Source organism: Lagopus leucura, unplaced genomic scaffold (assembly GCF_019238085.1).
Source record: "Lagopus leucura isolate 7727_CA_CO unplaced genomic scaffold, USGS_WTPT01 Super-Scaffold_100008, whole genome shotgun sequence".
In the NCBI taxonomy this organism is placed as follows: domain Eukaryota; kingdom Metazoa; phylum Chordata; class Aves; order Galliformes; family Phasianidae; genus Lagopus; species Lagopus leucura.
The window spans coordinates 87,683-105,762 of NW_024962265.1; the positions used below are offsets into that span (position 1 = coordinate 87,683).

Here is an 18,080-nt window from a genome sequence, read left to right on the forward strand (position 1 = left end):
CCCCCCCCCCTTTTTTTTTTTTTTTGCTTTTCCCCCTTTTTTTTTTGCTTTCCCTTTTTATTTAATTTTTTTGCTTTTCCCTTTTTTTGCATTTCCCGTTTTATTTTTTCCTTTTTTGTTTTTCCTTTCCTGTTTTTGTTTTTCCTTATTTTTTCCTTTTTATTTTTCCCCCTTTTTTTTAACTTTCTCCTTTTATTTTTCCCCCTTTTTAATTTTTTAATTTTCCCTTGTTTTTTTTTCTCTTTAGCATTTTTTTTACTTTTTTTTTTAATCTCCCTTGTTATTCTCTCCCTCCATTTTTAATCCTTTTCTAAGTTTCCCCCTTTTTTTTCATTCCCTCCTTATTTTATTTTCCCCCTTTTTTTTCTTTTATCCTCCCTTGAAATTTTTTTTCCCTCTTTATTTTTTTTCCTTTTTTTCCACTCTTTTTTTTTTCTTTTAATGTTTCCTCCTTTTAAGTTTCCCCCCTTTTCCTTCCTGTTAAGTTTTTTTACTTTATTTATTTATTTTGTTTTAAACTTTTTCCCCCATTTAATTTTTTTCTTTTTTCACTTTTTATATTTCCCCCCCATTTTCCTCCCCTCTCCTCTTTTTTATTTTCCCCCTGTTCTCCCCTTTTTTAGTTTGTGTCCCCCCCCTTTTTTTTTTCTTTTGAACTTCTTCCCTTTATTCCTCCTCCCCCTTCTTATTAGGCCACGCTGTGGCCACGGGGCTCCCACTGCTTCCTGAGCTGTTTAGGATTGGGAACCATAAATAACCATCACAGAGCACAAAATCCCCACCCTAAGCATGCACAGGAAGAGCTCTTTTGCATCTGCTGCTAATTTTGATGACGTGCAGAAACATTTTCTGTGCATACCTTCAAGATTTGGGTCTCTGCTCCCCCCATCTCGAGCGCCCTTCGCTGTTTCCAGAATTTGAGACCTTTTGGCATGGTGTGCTTCTGTCTTTGAGGTGCTGGCCTCACTGCTGGCTGGATGATTTGTGTCATTTTTCACAGTTCTATGCATTTGTGCTTCGGTGTTGCCTTGGCCGTTGTGCCATCTGTAGCACGTTGCTCATCCTTAGAGCGGTGGGGTTGCTCTTTTCATGTCCTGACAGTGGGGAAACGGATGAGAAGTCGTTCCGTTTTCTATTTTTTTAATGTCTGGTAGAACATTTGTGGGAAAGGGGAAGTGCCTGACTGTGGCGGCTGCTTTGGAGGGTTGAGAATCACGTTGATTTTCGTTGGAGTTTTTGTCTTCTCCATCATGGCTGGGGATCACATTAATTTTCTTTAGGATTTTGGTCTTGTCCAGGATAGTTAAGGATTGTATTGACTTTCTTTGGGATTTGTTTTTGTCCATCATGGCAAAGGATCACACTGACTTTCTTTGGGGTTTTGACTTCATCATGGATGGGGATCACGTTGACTTTCTTTGGGGTTTTGGTTTCATCCATCATGGATGAGGATCACGTTGACTTTCTTTGGGTGTTTGGTCCTTACCCCCATGGATGAGGATCACATTGACTTTCTTTGGGTGTTTCGTCCTTTCCCCCATGGGTGAGGATCACGTTGACTTCCTTTGGGGTTTTGGTCTCATCCATCATGGATGAGGATCACGTTGACTTTCTTTGGGGTTTTGATCTCATTTGTCGTGGATAAGGACCATACTGACTTCCTTTGGGATTTTGGTCTTGTCCACCATAGATGAAGATCATGTTGACTTTGGGGTTTTGGTCTCGTCCATCATGGATGAGGATCATGTTGACTTTGTTTTGGGTTTTGGTTTTGTCCACTTTGGATGAGGATCACATTGACTTTCTTTGGGGTTTTGACCTCGTCCATCATGGATGAGGATCACGCTGACTTTCTTTGGGGTTTTGGTCTCATCCACCATGGATGAGGATCACGTTGACTTTCTTTGAGGTTTTGACCTTGTTCATCATGGATTTGGATCACGCTGCCTTTCTTTGGGGTTCTGGTATCCTTCAACATGGCTGAGTGTTACGATGTAGAGTCAAATCATCTAATACGTCATTTTCTCCACGTGTTCACTGGGATAGAGCTTTGTGTCACCTTTTGTAGGGCTCTCACATTGTCAGGTGCAGACTTGGTGGTGAGTGGGCTCTTCCTGCCACAAATCCAATGACATGTGTGGCATAATGCATTAATGCATGGCATAAACCTTGTAGGGGATGATGAGCAAAGGCTGCATTGTAACTCCTGCCAGACAGTGCTTTTATGCTTGGTGGTAATTAGGCTTTAATTACTGGCTTTATTAAGCCCTGTGACTGGTCAGCTGCACAGATGTCAGCTTTTAATTTTAGGTATTTTGGTGTCGTGTTGGAATTTGCTGTTTTTTTTCTGCTGCTCACAAACCTGAATCAGCTTTGTTTAGATTTATCACAACCTGCTCGGCTTCTGGCAGGCTCAGACCTGGAGGCTTTGAGCTTTGTAACGAAATTGAAGCATGAATGGCCACAGGATCATGGGTTGGGAGCCCTGGGAGATTCTGTTTGGCCTCCCTGGAGGCTTTGGGTTCTTTTTCATATTTTTTTATTTTAGTTTAGTTTATTTTGCTGTAGCCTTTTATGATCTGGAAAGCAGCCCGGAAAATAACTTCTAGGAAGGAAGCTGGGTTCGGTGCCTCTGTAGGATGCCCTTGCATCCCTTCTTCCATGAAAATTTAATAAATCTTCATGCATAATGCCGTGTGCTGTCAACAGAACTTAGCTCCTGTTGGTTTTCGGTGCAAGTACTGCTGTAAAATTCAACTTTGGACTTTCAATTGCTGTTCCTGAAGGAAGTCCAGAGGAAGAATGTGTTGTTAGCTTTATTTTTGTACCAGTGATTATCCAGTAATCGAGTCCTTTAATAAAATAATTTTGTAATACATTCCTTGGTCTTTTAAAACAACTTTTGGTGCGCGGTGGGGATCTCGCCTGCTTTGCTCTGTGAGTTGTAACTGTAGTAGAAAAAATGGCAAATGGTGCTGAGGTGGCACTTGGAGCAGAGGCTTTGTGACTCACCCAGCTCTCCTCTAAGGCACTTCAGTAGCTGTTTGGTAAATAGCCACTTGCTAGGGATGCTTGTCTAAAATTAGGAGTAGCTACAGCCAGCTGAGGATAGAAGTTCCCTCCTGGGGGTTTCAGCTGCCATGCCAGAGGTGTGCAGCCCACCCAGGACCCCTGGGTGACGGGGCTGGGTGGCATATGGGCACCACACTGGGGCACATCTTACTTGTGTTTAAAGGTAGTCTGTCCCCTCGTGGTTTAAAACTCATCTCCCATCCAGTTTGGTGGTTGCTCATGTTCCCACTGCTGAATGTAGGTCTGTTGGCCTCCGCCAGCCCAGCCTTTTATTCTTGGCTCCCCCAATATTTCTCAGCCATCTGGCAGAGGCTGGTTGGGTTTTTGGTTGTGGATGAGTCACCTGTTGAGCTTCAAGGAGTCTGTGCTATTGATGGATAAGACATTGGGGAGCTGGAAGCTGTATCTGGTGGAGGGCAGCAGACATCCATCCTGCTGACATGCTGACATCAATGAAATGCCATTGTTTTTCATCTTGTGCGGCGTAAACGTTCAGAGACTTGTGCAGCACTTTGTCTTGCAGGTATATTCCATCTGATCCTGGGTTCTATAGGATTGAGGAGCCCAGCATTATTTTGCAGTCGTTGTTTTTCACCTTTTTGTCCTGCTTTGTGGGGAACAGGGCATGTTGTTGTGCAAGGAGCACGGGGCGTTGTTGTGCTGGGCTTCCTCACCTGCATTATTGTGGTTGGTGCAGATGGTTTTCTGCCTCTGTGAGGTTCTGACAAAAAGGAGTTTGCAATGGCTGTAAACTAAAAGAGGGGGGATTTAGGTTAGATGTTGGCAGGGTGTTGGAACTGAATGGTCTTTGAGGCCCCCTCCACTCTACTCCCTTCCATGATTCTATGACAAGTAACACAATCAGAAAGAAACCAGTTCCCACCCACTGTTTATTACGTAACCATCTAATTAAAGTCATCAAATGGAGATGACTCGGCAGCTTGGGAAACTTCCCCCATGTCTGGGTCAAAAATACTTCCTCCGTGCTTTATTTGCATTGCCACATCCTCGATGTTGTGCCAATTAATTCTTATCCCCTTATTTTTGGCTTCAGCTGTTGGAGTCTCCTGCTGTTTTGGACCCCAGAAAGGTCCTTGAACTTCTCAGTTTTCCCTATAAAGGAGAGAGGACTTGGGGTAGTGCTGCTCCCTTTCTCCCTAGGAAGGCCAGGCTGATGTGAAGCACTTCTCATAGCTGCCTAGGGCTGCAAGTTGTCTTTCCTTTTCTGGCTTCTTTCTGCACCATGTTTTTGAGTGAAAGGTAAAGCATTAAGGTGGGTCTTTTGCCCAAGAAGCAAATGGTGTGTGTTCCTGTGATGGCTGTAATGCTTAAACTCTGGTAATGAGAAGCATACGTGGATGGAGGTGGCGGTGAGGAAATGTTAAAGACCTCCAAAACACAAAATGCAGCTGCAAATAAAATATTGTGTTCTGTTCTCCATGCACAAAGTAAATGGTTGTGTGTTGCAGCAGCTCCTAAAACCTCCCTCAGCCCCTGTGTTTGTTCAAAGCTTGAACAGCCCCGTTTGTATGTAGGCATGTTTGTTAGAAACGTGTAATAACTATTTCATCTTTTAACAGATTAAGTTTTGAGTGTTCAGCTTGCATGGAAAACAGCTGCATAGTAACTGATGTGCTTCAAGGAGCAAGGTGGGCAGGTTAAGGAACTCTTTGTTGGTCCCACAGAGGAGAAGAATGTTCTTAAAATGCACTTAAATCCAGCATGCATGTACTTAGGTAATCGCAGAGTGGTCTCATCTGGCTGAGCTGGAGATAGGCTGATGTGCATTTTCAGGGCAGGAAGCCTGGGTTTGGGATAGACCGTGCCATGATGGCTTCTTGGGCCCTTTCCAACCCAACCTATTCTATGAGCTCCTTGCAGAACACATCACCAACAGACCCAGCCAGCCTTGTAGCCAGGCCTGCCATCTTAGGTCAGAGCTACGTAATTTAGTGCAGGTTATTTAATTAGGGCTATGCCCTGTGACCTTACCACCTGGTAGGTGATGAGCTAAGGCAACGTGAGGGCAAGCAACACTGTTGGCCAAGTGCTCAGGAAGGCAGCCATGGCCAATAGGTTGATCTCTTGGTGTTGTTTCCAAATCTCCTGTTCTGTTGTCTCCAGATGTGCTGTCGTGTTGCCTCCAAACCCCAGTGAGCATCTCAGTGCTCTGTGCCACCCCTGCCCTCACTCGTGTGCTCCTCGCAACGCTCCCGTTACGTTCCTTTGCAGCAGCCCAGCGTAACAGTAATCCTTTCCCTCTATAAAAGAGGATTAAAAATGGGAACATTCGTACCTTAATTCAGCCTGCCAGGGCTGTGCTCTGTCTTTTGGGCAGTAATCCTGTCGGTAAAAGGCCGTCAGCAAACAGCAGATCCTCCGGTCCTGCTGCTGATGGGGTTAGCAATTCTTCAAATTAATTAGAAAGCTGTAACAACCAGAGAAGAGCAACTCGCTTAGAATGTCTTAAAGGCCACATGGTTCAGAGTAAAATAATTAGAAATTGGGATTTCTGTGGTTCTTGAAATGAAAGTGTGCAAAAGGACATAACGGTACCTTTGAGGACGCTGTTTGTCAGATGCTTTGCTGTCCACACTCCGCTTACGTGCTCAATAAACAGGTGTGAAATCCCATTTGTTTCTTTTCCAGGCTTTCTGTGTTTCCTGCAGCTCTTTTGGGTGAGATGCTGATGGGGAAGGCACAGTAAAAACATGGGTTTGGTTTCTTAGGATTTCTTTTTTTTAGGATTTTTATGCTGCGACTGTTAGCACAGGGATTATTTTTCCAGCCTAATTAAAAGGATAATTGCATTAAGCCACAGGAGGACGCTGTGGGATGACAAGAGGTGGATTTCAGTCCCTCCTAGGGCTTGAGTTACTGTGTTTCTGCCAGTGCAGGACCACAGCCAATTCTCTCCACCAGTGCCAGAACAATGGGATTTTTGCATTTCAATGTGTGTTTTCAACAAGTTGGGGTAATAATAAAGATACAAATCAATGTTGCTGCTTGATGGATGCATTGTTTCCTTATCAAACCCACATAACTAATTCCATCGAGACACATCGTTGCACGGGCATGGCATCGAACCCTATCTAAAGGTGAATGTGTGAATAATATTTAACCTGGGAGAGCTGTCAGCAGGTTGGATGCTACACAGAGACTTCCAGCAGGAGTCCAAGGCTTTGTTTTGCATCCCCCTAAGAAAAGCCAGGTCTTGGTATTGCTTGGCTGTGGCAATGACAGGAGGTGGAGCTGGGACCCATCCAAAATGGGTCAAAACGTGGATACTGTAGTCTGCTATGAGGGCTGATCAGCAGCAGTAGTTTAAGGCATGGTTGCAATTGTCCTTGTGGAAATCTCGGTGCATGAGGTTCATTCTCCCACCATTGAAACCTGCTGATAAGATGCTCACGGGATGAGGAAGCACCTCTGCTTTGAAAAATGCATTGAGAGCTTTGTGCCAGAACAGCAAAACACAGGGGGAGACCATTTCAGATGCAGAATTCCCCTCAAATAGGAGTAGGAAATGTATTTTATCAGTAGGTGGTGAGTGATTAATTTCTCCTTGGACCACTTTTCACTTAGGAGTTATTCCAGGCTGTCTTTGCAGGGAGCTGGGAATTCACTGAAACCTACAGCACCAGTGGAAAATAGGTTTTAAAATCAAACAACCTGCTGTGGTAAGTGCACAGGACTTACACAGGACAAGTGCTTTCTGATCTCATCCTGTAGAAGAGTTGCAAGCAAGCACCTGAGCAGTGCTGGGCAGCAGTACCACTTCATCACAGCTCCTGCAAGCAATCCTTGTGCAAGACGGGGAAGGAGAAAGGTAGAGCACCAGTGGTCTATGTGCTGATGGGGAAGCCCATTTCCTAGCAGGGGTGCTGGTGCATGTGGCTGGAAACTACCACAGCATTGCAAGAAGAAGAGCCAGCAGCACTGCCGCATGGGGTTTAACACAGCCAGATCACAGCAACCCCCGAGAACAAAGGTGCCAGTGTGATGGTGGTGGTTTCATGCAAAGCAAGTGACTTATTTACAGGGCAGGCTTGAATCCATTAAAGGCACATTAAACTCCAGATGCTCACCAACTTTACAGAAGCAGTGGAAGAAAGAGAGGAGGTGTTGCACACTTTTTGGAAGAAAAAAAAAAAAAATCAGCTCTCTGAGCTTGGAGCAGCATTTATTGCAGTTAAAAGCGTGATGCTGGAATAGTGAGACATTTAATGCTGTTTTCCCTTTTTAAAGCTGATTTTCAGACTAAACTGCGTCGTGCCAGACAGTGCTGTGCGATGTGCTGTTCCGTGCAGGATGCTCTATGTTGGGTCTGCAGCACAGGGATCAAGCAGAAAATGGAAAAGGGGAAACCAGGAGCGTTTCCATTCCTTTGGAACTAATAAGGAAATGAGCCGGAGGGATTATTTGCGGCTGTGCCAAATGGGCCCTCTCTCCAAGACCTCTAAATTAACTTCAGGTGGGTCCATCACCACCCAGCAGTCTGAGTTATGTTTTATGGAAGAAGCAGTGCTCCCAGCACTGTGCCTCAATACCTTTATGGGCTGCTGCACCTCAGTTTTCTGCCTTTTATCATTTCTCAATCCTTGCTTATTCCATACGGAAAGCGGAGCTGCTGCGGTGTCAGTGCCCCACTGGGGCCTCAACCTTCTCCAAAACCTTCACCTAGGAGACATTTTGGTGATAGCAAAGAGCGTTCACTTGAAGAAAAGACAGAATTTTTTTATGAAGAAGTGAGTTTTGAAAGGAGAAACCTCCACCCAAAATGTCCAAGCAGAAGAAAAACCTGAAAATACAGAATTTGGAGTTACAGTCCATACAGAGTGTGTCTCAGCCCTTCTCCTTCAGTCTTCATTCACGTGGTCCATGCTTTGCATCCATATAGAAATTATTGAAACATCCCAAGCTGTTTTTCCTTCTGTTTTTTTTCCTGTGTGGACATCTCATCATTGTCTCAGTTTGAAGCACTCATGAAGCACCGTCATGAGTTGGTGGTAGACGAGTTCCTCCAGTGGGGCTTTGTGTTGGTGTGGCTACTTCTACTCACACCACAGATGACGCTGAGTAGACACGAGCTCCATTTTCAACCACGTGTCTTTGAGTTAAGCATAGAATTTACAGTTTTTGCGCTCCTTTTCTGTTGTTTTCTGCTGTTTCAGTGCTCAGGTTTTGCTATTTTGGGTTGCTTTTCTCCTTCCAGCTCTGGTTTCAGCAGCGCATTAAAGGAGCCTCCATCATGACCACAAAGCAACTGCACTGCGTGCTGAGGTGACTTTATCCTCATTTCTCTGTCTTCAAGCATTTTAAATGATTTTTAAAATACTTCTGGCTCTCATCCAAGGCTTCAGGACTGGGCCACGGCCACCAGCAAATGTCTCCACAAGCATCGTCATGGCATCAGGGTTTCCTTGCACCTGAAGTTGTTCAGGTTGATAAAGCACAAGAGGAATAAACACTCGTTTTCTGGAATGAGGAATGTTCATTTCTGAAATGAATCGAAAACATTTTCTTTCCTTTCATGCTCTGTGCAATAATCCCTTTTCCAGTCCATCAGATCCATGGCGGAGCTGCTTTGGGTGGCTCTTTGGTGGCTCTTCGGATGGTTCTTCCTCTGTGCTCCACAGCCTGATTTCTACCAGGAATCCTGCAGGAATAACGTGAAAAGATGGATAATACAAATAATTACCCAAACTTTCAACGCACAGCTATAAGGCTTTTGCCCTCCATGTGCTGGAGACGTTTGGGAATTTTCCAGAAGTCAAATGTGCAGACATGGAACGAGTGCAGAAGTTGAAAAAGAAGAAAATTGGTGTTCAGTGAAGTCAGCTAGTGGGTCAAACTGGAATTAATCCAAGTTACAATGTGGAAATGAGTTACTGAAGCTTGTAGTGTTGGGATATGCACACAACTGGGCAGGCTCCCCATCCACTAGATAGTAAGTCCTGGTTTGTGGTAGATGTGTAGTAGTTTCTTGCCCTTTTCCCAGCTTCTCTTTACTTTTATAAGCCTGGAATGATGAAGATGAGGGTGCAGAAAGGGCAGATCCAGGTTCTGCTTGGTGGTGGAAGCGCAATGTGTGCCTGTAAAAATGAGAGCAAATGCCCACACGTTCCTGTCTGCTCTTTTTGGGCACCCTTGTGTTGATGTTGGTCACCCAGCTGCCTGTTTGCCCACTTAGGAATGCATGGCCCATAGTTTCTGTTTGAGTGGTATCGCCCTGGTTCAAGCATTTTTCCTCCTAAAGAAAGCAGTGTCAGAAGCATCGCTCGTTTTGCAGTCTGGTTTCCTGGGGAGCTGAGTGGTGGCTACACTTTGTCACATATATTCTGGTAGTATTTTTTTTATGAGGATAAACACTTCTTTATTTCAGTGGAAAGCACTTTATGTTGTATGGCACCGTGGGGAAAGCAGCAGTGAACCACTTCAGACAAAGAAAGCCTAGTGGTTTGGGAAAAGCATGGCTTGCTGTGCAGCTCCGTTAAGGTTTTGCCTGAAATCTCCCTTGTTCCCCCTATTTTTCTGTACTGATAACAAAATAAGTTCATTAGAAGAAGATTATACTGGCTCTGTTTCCAACCAACATATTTCATGTTGCTTCAATGCATCTTGGCATCTCAGACCCTTCCTTACTGGAGGTATTTGAATTGGTCTCCTTTGGGTGGTTCTAACATCACAGTGACTTGTAAGGAGGGCTGAATAACACCTGGTTCCATTGTGAGCTGGATTGTGAGTGGGAAGGTGGTTGGAGCTTTAACCTCCATAGGGTTGTAATGGTCTCACAACTGCATTTCAGCAGTTTGGAGCTCCTCTAGTGCATGCCTAGCTAGGAAACAGCCTAAACTCATCTGTTGGGAGCCCAAATTGAGTTTAATTTCCATCCGTACAATTTAAGAACACTTAAGGCTTCTCTTAGTGTTTCCCAGGCAAGAAACTCACTTTTCTGGATAGGAGATGGCCAAAATAAGAGTCAGCTCCACCATGAAGTTGGTAGCTCTTAGTGAAGCCATTCGTTTTGTGATTCTCACTATTAAAAGCATAGGACAGAAACCAGATTGGGCTTGGCGTATTTGGCATTTTGGGAAGTTCAGTACCACTTTTGGAAAGGTCTCGCTGGATTTCTTTGTATTGGGAATTGAGAAACCATTCCCAAATGCCTAGGTTGGAGTTAGCTTAGGAGGACAAAGGCTGCTGCAAGAAGAACCATCGCTGTGCAATCCCATACATGGAGCAAATCCATCCTAAAGCCCTGGACCTGCTGGCTGGAAGCTGTCCATTGAGCAAGGGGATGTGGCTGCCTGCAGCCATTTTGGTAATAGTGGTGGTATTTGGAAACTTATTTGCATGATAGTGGGTTTTTGCTTGTCTCATCCTAAGCCTCCTGTCAGTATTTTAATCCATGAACTTCTCATCTCCATTCAACACCATTTGTGCCTCTGGCATTTGAGCAGGAAGCTTTCCCTTAGTGCTGTCCAGGGAATATTCTCCCTGCATTTGAGATGCAGCTTTTGTTTCCCACTAAAAAAAAATAAAAATAAAAAATAGCTGTGCTTGAGTCAAATGTGAAAAATGATTTTGAAAGGGGAAAAATGATTCTGAATGTTTGGAGGATGGAACTCGCTAAAAGAATTGATTTGCTGGTTGTGGTGTCTTCAAGATGAAGCTGCCTTTGAGAGAGCTACTTTATAAATGCCCTTAGTGTTCAGTACACAATGTTGTTGGTACTTCTTTCTGTGGCCTTGGATGTGCCTTGCCCTTCTTCCTCTCCCAAAATCAGGACGAAACTCAGGTCATCTCCACCTGCCTTCCACCAAACCTCCTGTCCTCAGTTTGAGGTGCTCTCCCTTCTCCTCCTTTCTTTCCATGGAGCATCCTACGTTTGTAGTCATTCCTCTTGCAATCTCCCAAGTAGTTGTCCTTGGTTGGTTTGGCCAAGATAACTTTGGCCAGGAGCTCTTTCTCCTGGCATGGATCTCACTGTCCCATTTTTCCTGCGTGGTTGGTCCTGATGATGTCATTTTTGGACTCACCATCAGCCTGATGACTGTTTTGTCACAGTGGCTGTCATGCTGATCATTTGCTAAGCGTTGTGTATTTCTGGCAGGATATATATGATAAAAGTTATGGGAAGCTTTGGAAGAGCAGAGCTGCATGTTGGCACGCTGTGGTTGAGTTGATGGTGCAGTGCACTGTGCCAGGTCTGTGCTCCTGGCTCTCTCTTCCTGAAAAGCTGAACAGATTTCTATGGAGAGGGTGTGGTAAAGAGCTTTTAATGCCATGGAATTTGACCCCGTTATTATGGCCACAAGGTCCTCTGGTATGTGATGTAACAGTTTGTGATGTGCTGGTGCTTTCCCACCAATGTACAATAGATACCCACTGACAATACCTGAGCATCTTCTGCTCATATTTATGTTCATGCTGCATGCTCTGGTGCCCTGCTGACTGTGTGAGCTGCTGCTCTGTTCAGTGATTTAGCACTTGGCTACATTAAATAAGTATGCTTTACATAATGCTTATGCTTAGGTTGTAATGATTTTGCCCACTTCTGGACTCTGGGCAAATAATGCAGCAAAAGTCATCTCCAGAACACAACTTGCTACCAGTAAACCTCTGTACTGTCATTGTAATGCACGTCCTGGGATGTTGAGGTTGCATTATGTATTGCTCTTGAGCATCTTCCCTTGGTGTCAAAGTGGCAGAAATAAGCTCCATCTTGGGAATGCCAGGTGAGTGAAGACCTTTCCTCCAGCAATGGTGCCTGCTTCTGGTGCTGTGTAGTTGGGAAATAGGATTTTTCAGAACCTCTTCTGCCTCCTGTATTAGTAATGTCCCTCCTGTGGAAGTCCACTAGGGGAGGTAACCTCTGTTCCTTCCTGCTCACCCAGCTGGCTTCACCTGCTGTTCTCCTTATTTATGGCACACGTATCCCTAACACCCACTCTAATCTTTCTCTCCCTTCCAGTACCTATTGATGGAAGAACACGGCGTGACTCAAACAGAACACATGGCCACCATCGAGGCCCACGCAGTGGCCCAGCAGGTGCAGCAGGTCCACGTGGCCACCTACACAGAGCACAGCATGCTGAGCGCCGACGAGGACTCGCCTTCTTCACCTGAGGACACGTCCTATGATGACTCTGACATCCTCAACTCCACAGCAGCTGACGAGGTGACGGCCCACCTGGCTGCAGCAGGTAAAGCAACAGGGTGCTCAGCATCCTTCTCATGACCAACCGTTCATACTGACATCACCATCTGGGCCTGGGGGTGTCCAAGCGGTCCTTTCGCTCCCTTGGGATGCTGTGAATGCTTCCTTCTTGCTTTGGTTTTAAGTAGGGCTTTAAGATCCCTTCCAACCCAAATATATCGTGGTTCTGTGACCCTTAAGGACCCTTCCAACCTAGCCATACCATAACTCCGTGATGTATAAGGACCCTTCCAACCCAACCATATCATGATTCTGTGATCCTCAAGGACCCTTCCAACCCAACTGTATCATGATTCTGTGATCCTCAAGGACCCTTCCAACCCAGCAGCCCATTCCATAATCTTTAATGTCCCTTCCAACCCAACCCATTCTGGGATTTTATGATCTTTAAGGCTCATTCCAGCCCAAGCCATTCTATCTATGGAATGAAGAACTGTTTCAGGATCACAAACCCCTTCCAGTAAACCCCTGCCACATGTCCTTTTATATTTGCCTTGAAGTGGGTCTACCTCTCTAGTAGAAGAAAGCAATGATAATCGATAAATAAGCACTCACAAACTGATCTGGCTCCTTATTTGTGGAATAAAGCTCCTGACCTGCTTGTCAGAAGTTGTGCAAAGCAGCTCAATATCGGCGCTTATAGATGCGGTGAGCGTCCCTGCTAAACATGCTGAGCAGTCAACCCTTGCTACAGACAGCTTGCAGTTGGAAGTGAGGACATGCCAACAGGTTGCCTTAACAAAAAGGTAAAATCTTTAGGAGTTTCTATAGAGAGTGGTGAAAAGGCAACTGCTCCTGGATAAACATTTCTGGATATGTACGGTATGAAAGGAGGAGGAGGATTGTGTGCCCAACGTTAGCTGTTGGAATAAGTATTAATGGAGAAGAGATAGTTGTGTAGAGGTTACTGCCAATGGCTTCAAGCTTATATAGAAGGAAAAATGATAGTAAACAAATGGGGAGAAACAAGTAAAGATGTGGTTCAGGTTGAGGTTGGAAGACTGCAGTGGTCACATACCTACTTGTTGAATCCAAGTGGTGTGAGGACCTGCTGGCCATGTGTAATAGGCCATATGTGATAGCTTGCTGTATATCCTGTGTCCTAAAACATTTAAATGAGTTAATCATGATGATCTGCCATCCCAGGTGATATAAACTGAGAGTTAACACAAAAAATATCCCTGTATCTGGTGGTTCCCCAGATGTGTATTTGAGCCGTGGGCTATGAGCCTCCCGTCTCCTGCAGTCAGGAGCAGGGCTGGGCTGGGTCCTGGCTTCTTCTCAGCTTTATTCTCCTAGGGAACAGGCTGAAACACAGATGCAAAATCTACAGTGTTCAAAAGTAGTCTTTCACCATGCTTGATCACTCTTGGAGCTCTTGTGTGCCTGTACATTGACTCTCAGAGCTTCATGGTCCTGAACACCATCCCACTGATCATTCCACCACTGCACTGAGCATTCTACTGCTTTGCTTATTATTTTTGCAGCCTCAACTCCTGCAGGATTTTCCTTTTCTTTCCCAGTATCCTGGTGGGCAGTTGCAGGAGAGTCTCACTCTAAGGGAACCCCAGGTATCCCCCTGCAGTCCCTGGCTGCACTTCCCATGCCTCCTGTGCTTCCCCATACCCAAAACTTGGGCACAGTGCAGCTTTTCTGCCTAAATTGGCTCTCAATATTTAAAATAAATTAGGGTTTCCTGCTCCTGTATCTGCACCTTTGTTAAACACAAAGCTTTGGGGTCACCTGATGTGGCCTTTCACCTCTGACACATAGAGAAACAATGGGACTCCGGGCAGTCTGATATGGTGGTGGGCAACTAAGCCCCTAGCAGGTGTTGGGGCTAGGGGGGGGCTTTGAGGTCCCTTCCAACACAACCATTCTCTAATTCTATGACCTTTAAGGTCCCTCCCAACCCAAGTCATTCTGTGATTCTACGATCTGTATGGTCCTTTCCAACCCAGCCATTCCATGATTTTATGATCATTAAGATCCCTTCCAGCCCAACCGTTCCATCATTCTGAGATCTTTACCACCCATTCCAACCCAAGCCATTCATTCCATATCTGGAACTGTGCTGATTCACTTCTGTGGTTTCATTTCCAGGTCCTGTGGGGATGGCAGCAGCTGCTGCTGTGGCAACGGGTAAGAAACGGAAGCGACCACACGTTTTTGAATCCAACCCATCCATCCGTAAGAGGCAGCAGACGCGTTTGCTACGGTAAGGACTCCTTCTGCACTCTTGACACCTTGGCCTACCTCCTGCATCCCTCTCAGTGCTATTTGTGAGCTGTTCAGAGCCTGCCCAACTCGAGGAGTTGCAGGGCATCATTTCTGGGAGCCCACAAGCAGTATTTTAATTTTCAGGAATGGGTCAAAGTGTTGTTTTGATTCAATCCATCACGGTAACATTGCCTTCCAAGGCCTTTCCAGTGACTTTACAGCTTGTCCTGAGAGCTCCAGCCACGTCCTAGCTCTGAGGATGTATCTACCAAGTGAAGAATGCCCCTGTTTTTTTGCATTTTGACATGATTTTTCAGAGTGCTCTGAGCATCTCTGCCCACGTGATGGCCACCAGGGAGCTCTGGTCCTGCAGGGTGTTGTGCAAACCTCTGATGATCACTGCAATGCCAACTTTAGGAACCCTTTCTAAACGTTGACTGCTGCCTTTTAGAACATTTTGGAGCACACCAATTTTTGCTTTTTAAACTGTTCTGACCTCAGTTAGATTATATGAAAGAAGTTGAGGTTTGTCACCCTGTGCTGCTTGCTGACTTCATCCTGCACACAGTTCATGCACAGAGGCAGTGAATTCAGTGTCACCTTTTCTTCTCTCTGCTTCAAACTCATGGAGAGCTGATGAGAAACTAAACTGGTTTCCTTACACTGTGTTTATTCACCTGCTAAGTCCTGTAACACCCTTTGCACGTGACAGAAGTGGAAAGAAATGAAGCAGGTTTGGTGTTAAAAGTGCTTCCTGGGAGTAGGCTCCTTTTCTTTTATGGCCTCATTCTGTTTTTCTCTCCTCCCTGTGACTCAGCCACATGTTTACAGCATTTGCGAAGAGCATATTTCTTTCTCCTTTGATATATGAACAACATAGTTTAAAGAAACTCCTCTGTAAAGGAATTACTTCTCCTCTTCTGCAACTGCTTCTTTTGTGATGTGTAAAATACTGACAGAATGCATCATTTTTGTACCTCTGATCAATTTAACAGCTCTAAGCAGCAGCGTGCATCGAGTGGGAAGCTGGTTTCTGATTCTGAGATCTCTACACATGGTGGTGGTGCTTTTTGGCACTGTGCTGCCATCAGCAGGTTCTGAAATGACCAGGACAGATCCTAAAATGTCCTCTTATGGCTGTGCTCAGGTTACAAAGTGGTACTGCTCCTCTTTTGCTTAATGAGCTGAAGTTCCTGACACATTCTCTTGTGTTGCTTGGAAGTTAGTAAGAGGAGGAAGATCTATGAAGGAACATTTTCTTCCTACAGAGAGCTCATTCCAAGGGGACTTGCTGATGGGGCAGGTGCATGTGAGCTCCCTGTGCTCTGTTGGTGCAACACTCCTGGCTCTTGCCTCGTTGTGGAGCCAACAGCTCTGGTTTGGGTAGCAGAGATTTGCAATGTGATGCTATGAACCCAAATGTAAAATAAGCTGTGTTTTCTGAAATATTCTTGAAATAGTCAAATTCTTCTCCTACAAGTTCTGTATCCTCTTGGCCAGTGACAGAATTAAGGACAGCAGGAGATGTACATTAGCTTTGCTGCTCTGCTGATTTCTCTTTCCATTGTGCATCAATGGGGAAAAAAAATGGAGAACAGGAGAATAGCTGATATTTGAGCTGCTCTGTGACTGTGGGGAGCACAGCAGGGAAGCACTGTGTGGCCAATCTGACAGCTGGGGCTCTGCTGCTCACCTGGTTTGTGAATGGGATGCATCCAAAAAGGAAGCTGACAATGGGAAGAGTTGTGTTTCTTCAGGGCTCTCAGCTGGCACCTGTTTGTTGGTTGTGTTTCAGGAAGCTCCGTGCCACGCTGGATGAGTACACCACCAGAGTGGGGCAGCAAGCCATCGTCCTGTGCATCTCACCCTCCAAACCCAACCCTGTCTTCAAAGTTTTTGGAGCTGCACCTTTGGAGAACGTGGTAGGTGTCTCTAGAAAAAGCCATACAATAATTGCTAATTGCTCACCCTGTTTGCAGGTTTAATTCTGGCTCAGAGCAGACTTGCAAGCCTGGCCGTGATCTGAAGGTCATGTTTAAGGCCCTGGAAATAGGGGTTCAGTGTATGAATGTGAGTTTAGTACTGAGTTCCTGCCTTCTCTGCATAGTTTTTGCTTGTTCAGCACAACTCCCCAGGGCTAATAGCCTCAATTAAAAGTGCAGGTAACGATGGATGTCTTTGAGCACAGCATGCACCTTACCACAGACCAGCCAGCAAATGGAACAGATCCTGACTACGATAAGTCTGACTTCTGAACTTCACTTTGATCCCACAAATCCTTCCACTTGATGATGTTACCCAACATTTCATCATCACCCTTTTAATGCAGCCAAGCCTTTGGGGCCGGCAGGTGTTTTTGCACAGCATTGTTTGCTCTTTCATCTCCCCAGTGCCCTGGGGAAGGCGGCTGGCCCTGCTGCTCACCTCTCCTCTCCTGTTGCTCCTCACCTTGTTTACCTGAGCTTAACAATTCCCTACAGGTACGCAAATACAAGAGCATGATTCTGGAAGACCTGGAGTCAGCACTGGCAGAGCATGCTCCTGCACCTCAGGAGGTTAACTCAGAGTTACCACCCCTCACCATTGATGGCATTCCAGTCTCAGTGGACAAGATGACCCAGGTAAGCACAGGCATGGCAGAAATTTAGCAGAACCAGAGAGAGATGTGGCATCCTACAGTCACATCCTGTTATTCTGTACCAGAGTTTGTGTCTGCATCTCCAGGGGATGTACTTGATTTCTTCTTTCTTTCCCATGGGATGTGATGGCTCTAGTTAGATGTGAAGCTTTGTTATTGCTGCTTATTTTCTGCATACAGCAGCAGAGGTGCTTCTCAGAGCTGGGGGCTGTAGGGAGCACTCCTCTTCACAGAAGAATTGCTTGGGTTGGAAAGCACCTCGAGGATCACGAAGCTCCAACTCCCCTGCCACAGGCAGGGCCGCCAACCTCCCCATTTCACAGCAGCCCAGGCTGCCCAGGGCCCCATCCAACCTGGCCTCCAACACCTCCATGGATGGACGGGGCATCACAGCCTCTCTGGGCAGCTGTTCCAGCACCTCACCTCTCTCATTGTAAAGAACTTTCCCCTGACATTCAAGCTAAATCTCTCCTCCTTCAACTTCAAACCATTTCCCCTTGTCCTGCCATCATCTATCTACCCTTTCAAGGAGTAGACTCCCTTCTTTGTGCTTTTTTTCTGACCTCCCATGCACCATGAACAGGGGATGCATTTTGTCTCGCAGACTGCAGTGATTTTTGAGCCTTGAGGTCAGGGAGGTGGCTTCTGCTGTATCATTTTGGATCATCTTTCTTGGCTGTTTCTTGTGTGTTCTAGATCATCCCCTCATTTTTCTGCCCGAACAGAGGGGGGCTTGCCAGTTATTTAGAGTCACATCAAACCTTGGGTGAGATACTGATGGGGACTGCCCTGGAGAAGTGGGGACTGCCCTTCTGTCCAGGTCCAGCCTTTTGCTGATTTTATTTTTATGATAAAGTTGGAAATTAAAAATTTTAACATCAAGAGTTGCTTAGGTTTTTCTCTGCTTCTCTTCAAGTGAAGCAACCT

The 18,080-nt window shown here is 45.5% G+C and overlaps 1 protein-coding gene across 7 annotated transcripts in view; it reads left to right on the forward strand.

Annotated features, from left to right (window-relative positions):
- The first annotated feature begins 1,787 nt into the window (after positions 1 to 1,787).
- NRF1 (nuclear respiratory factor 1) overlaps positions 1,788 to 18,080 on the forward strand; it is a 44,919-nt gene continuing 28,626 nt past the window's right edge. Inside the window, exons 1-6 of one of the 7 annotated variants that reach the window (XM_042872351.1) lie at positions 3,109 to 11,813; positions 12,050 to 12,281; positions 13,783 to 13,866; positions 14,399 to 14,513; positions 16,311 to 16,437; positions 16,996 to 17,136. In XM_042872351.1, coding sequence (XP_042728285.1) covers positions 12,059 to 12,281; positions 13,783 to 13,866; positions 14,399 to 14,513; positions 16,311 to 16,437; positions 16,996 to 17,136 — 690 coding nt within the window. In that variant the 5' untranslated portion in view covers positions 3,109 to 11,813; positions 12,050 to 12,058. Of the gene's footprint in view, positions 12,282 to 13,782; positions 13,867 to 14,398; positions 14,514 to 16,310; positions 16,438 to 16,995; positions 17,137 to 18,080 lie in introns of all 7 variants that reach the window. The other 6 variants (XM_042872353.1, XM_042872352.1, XM_042872354.1 and 3 more) reach the window with 6 other exon arrangements.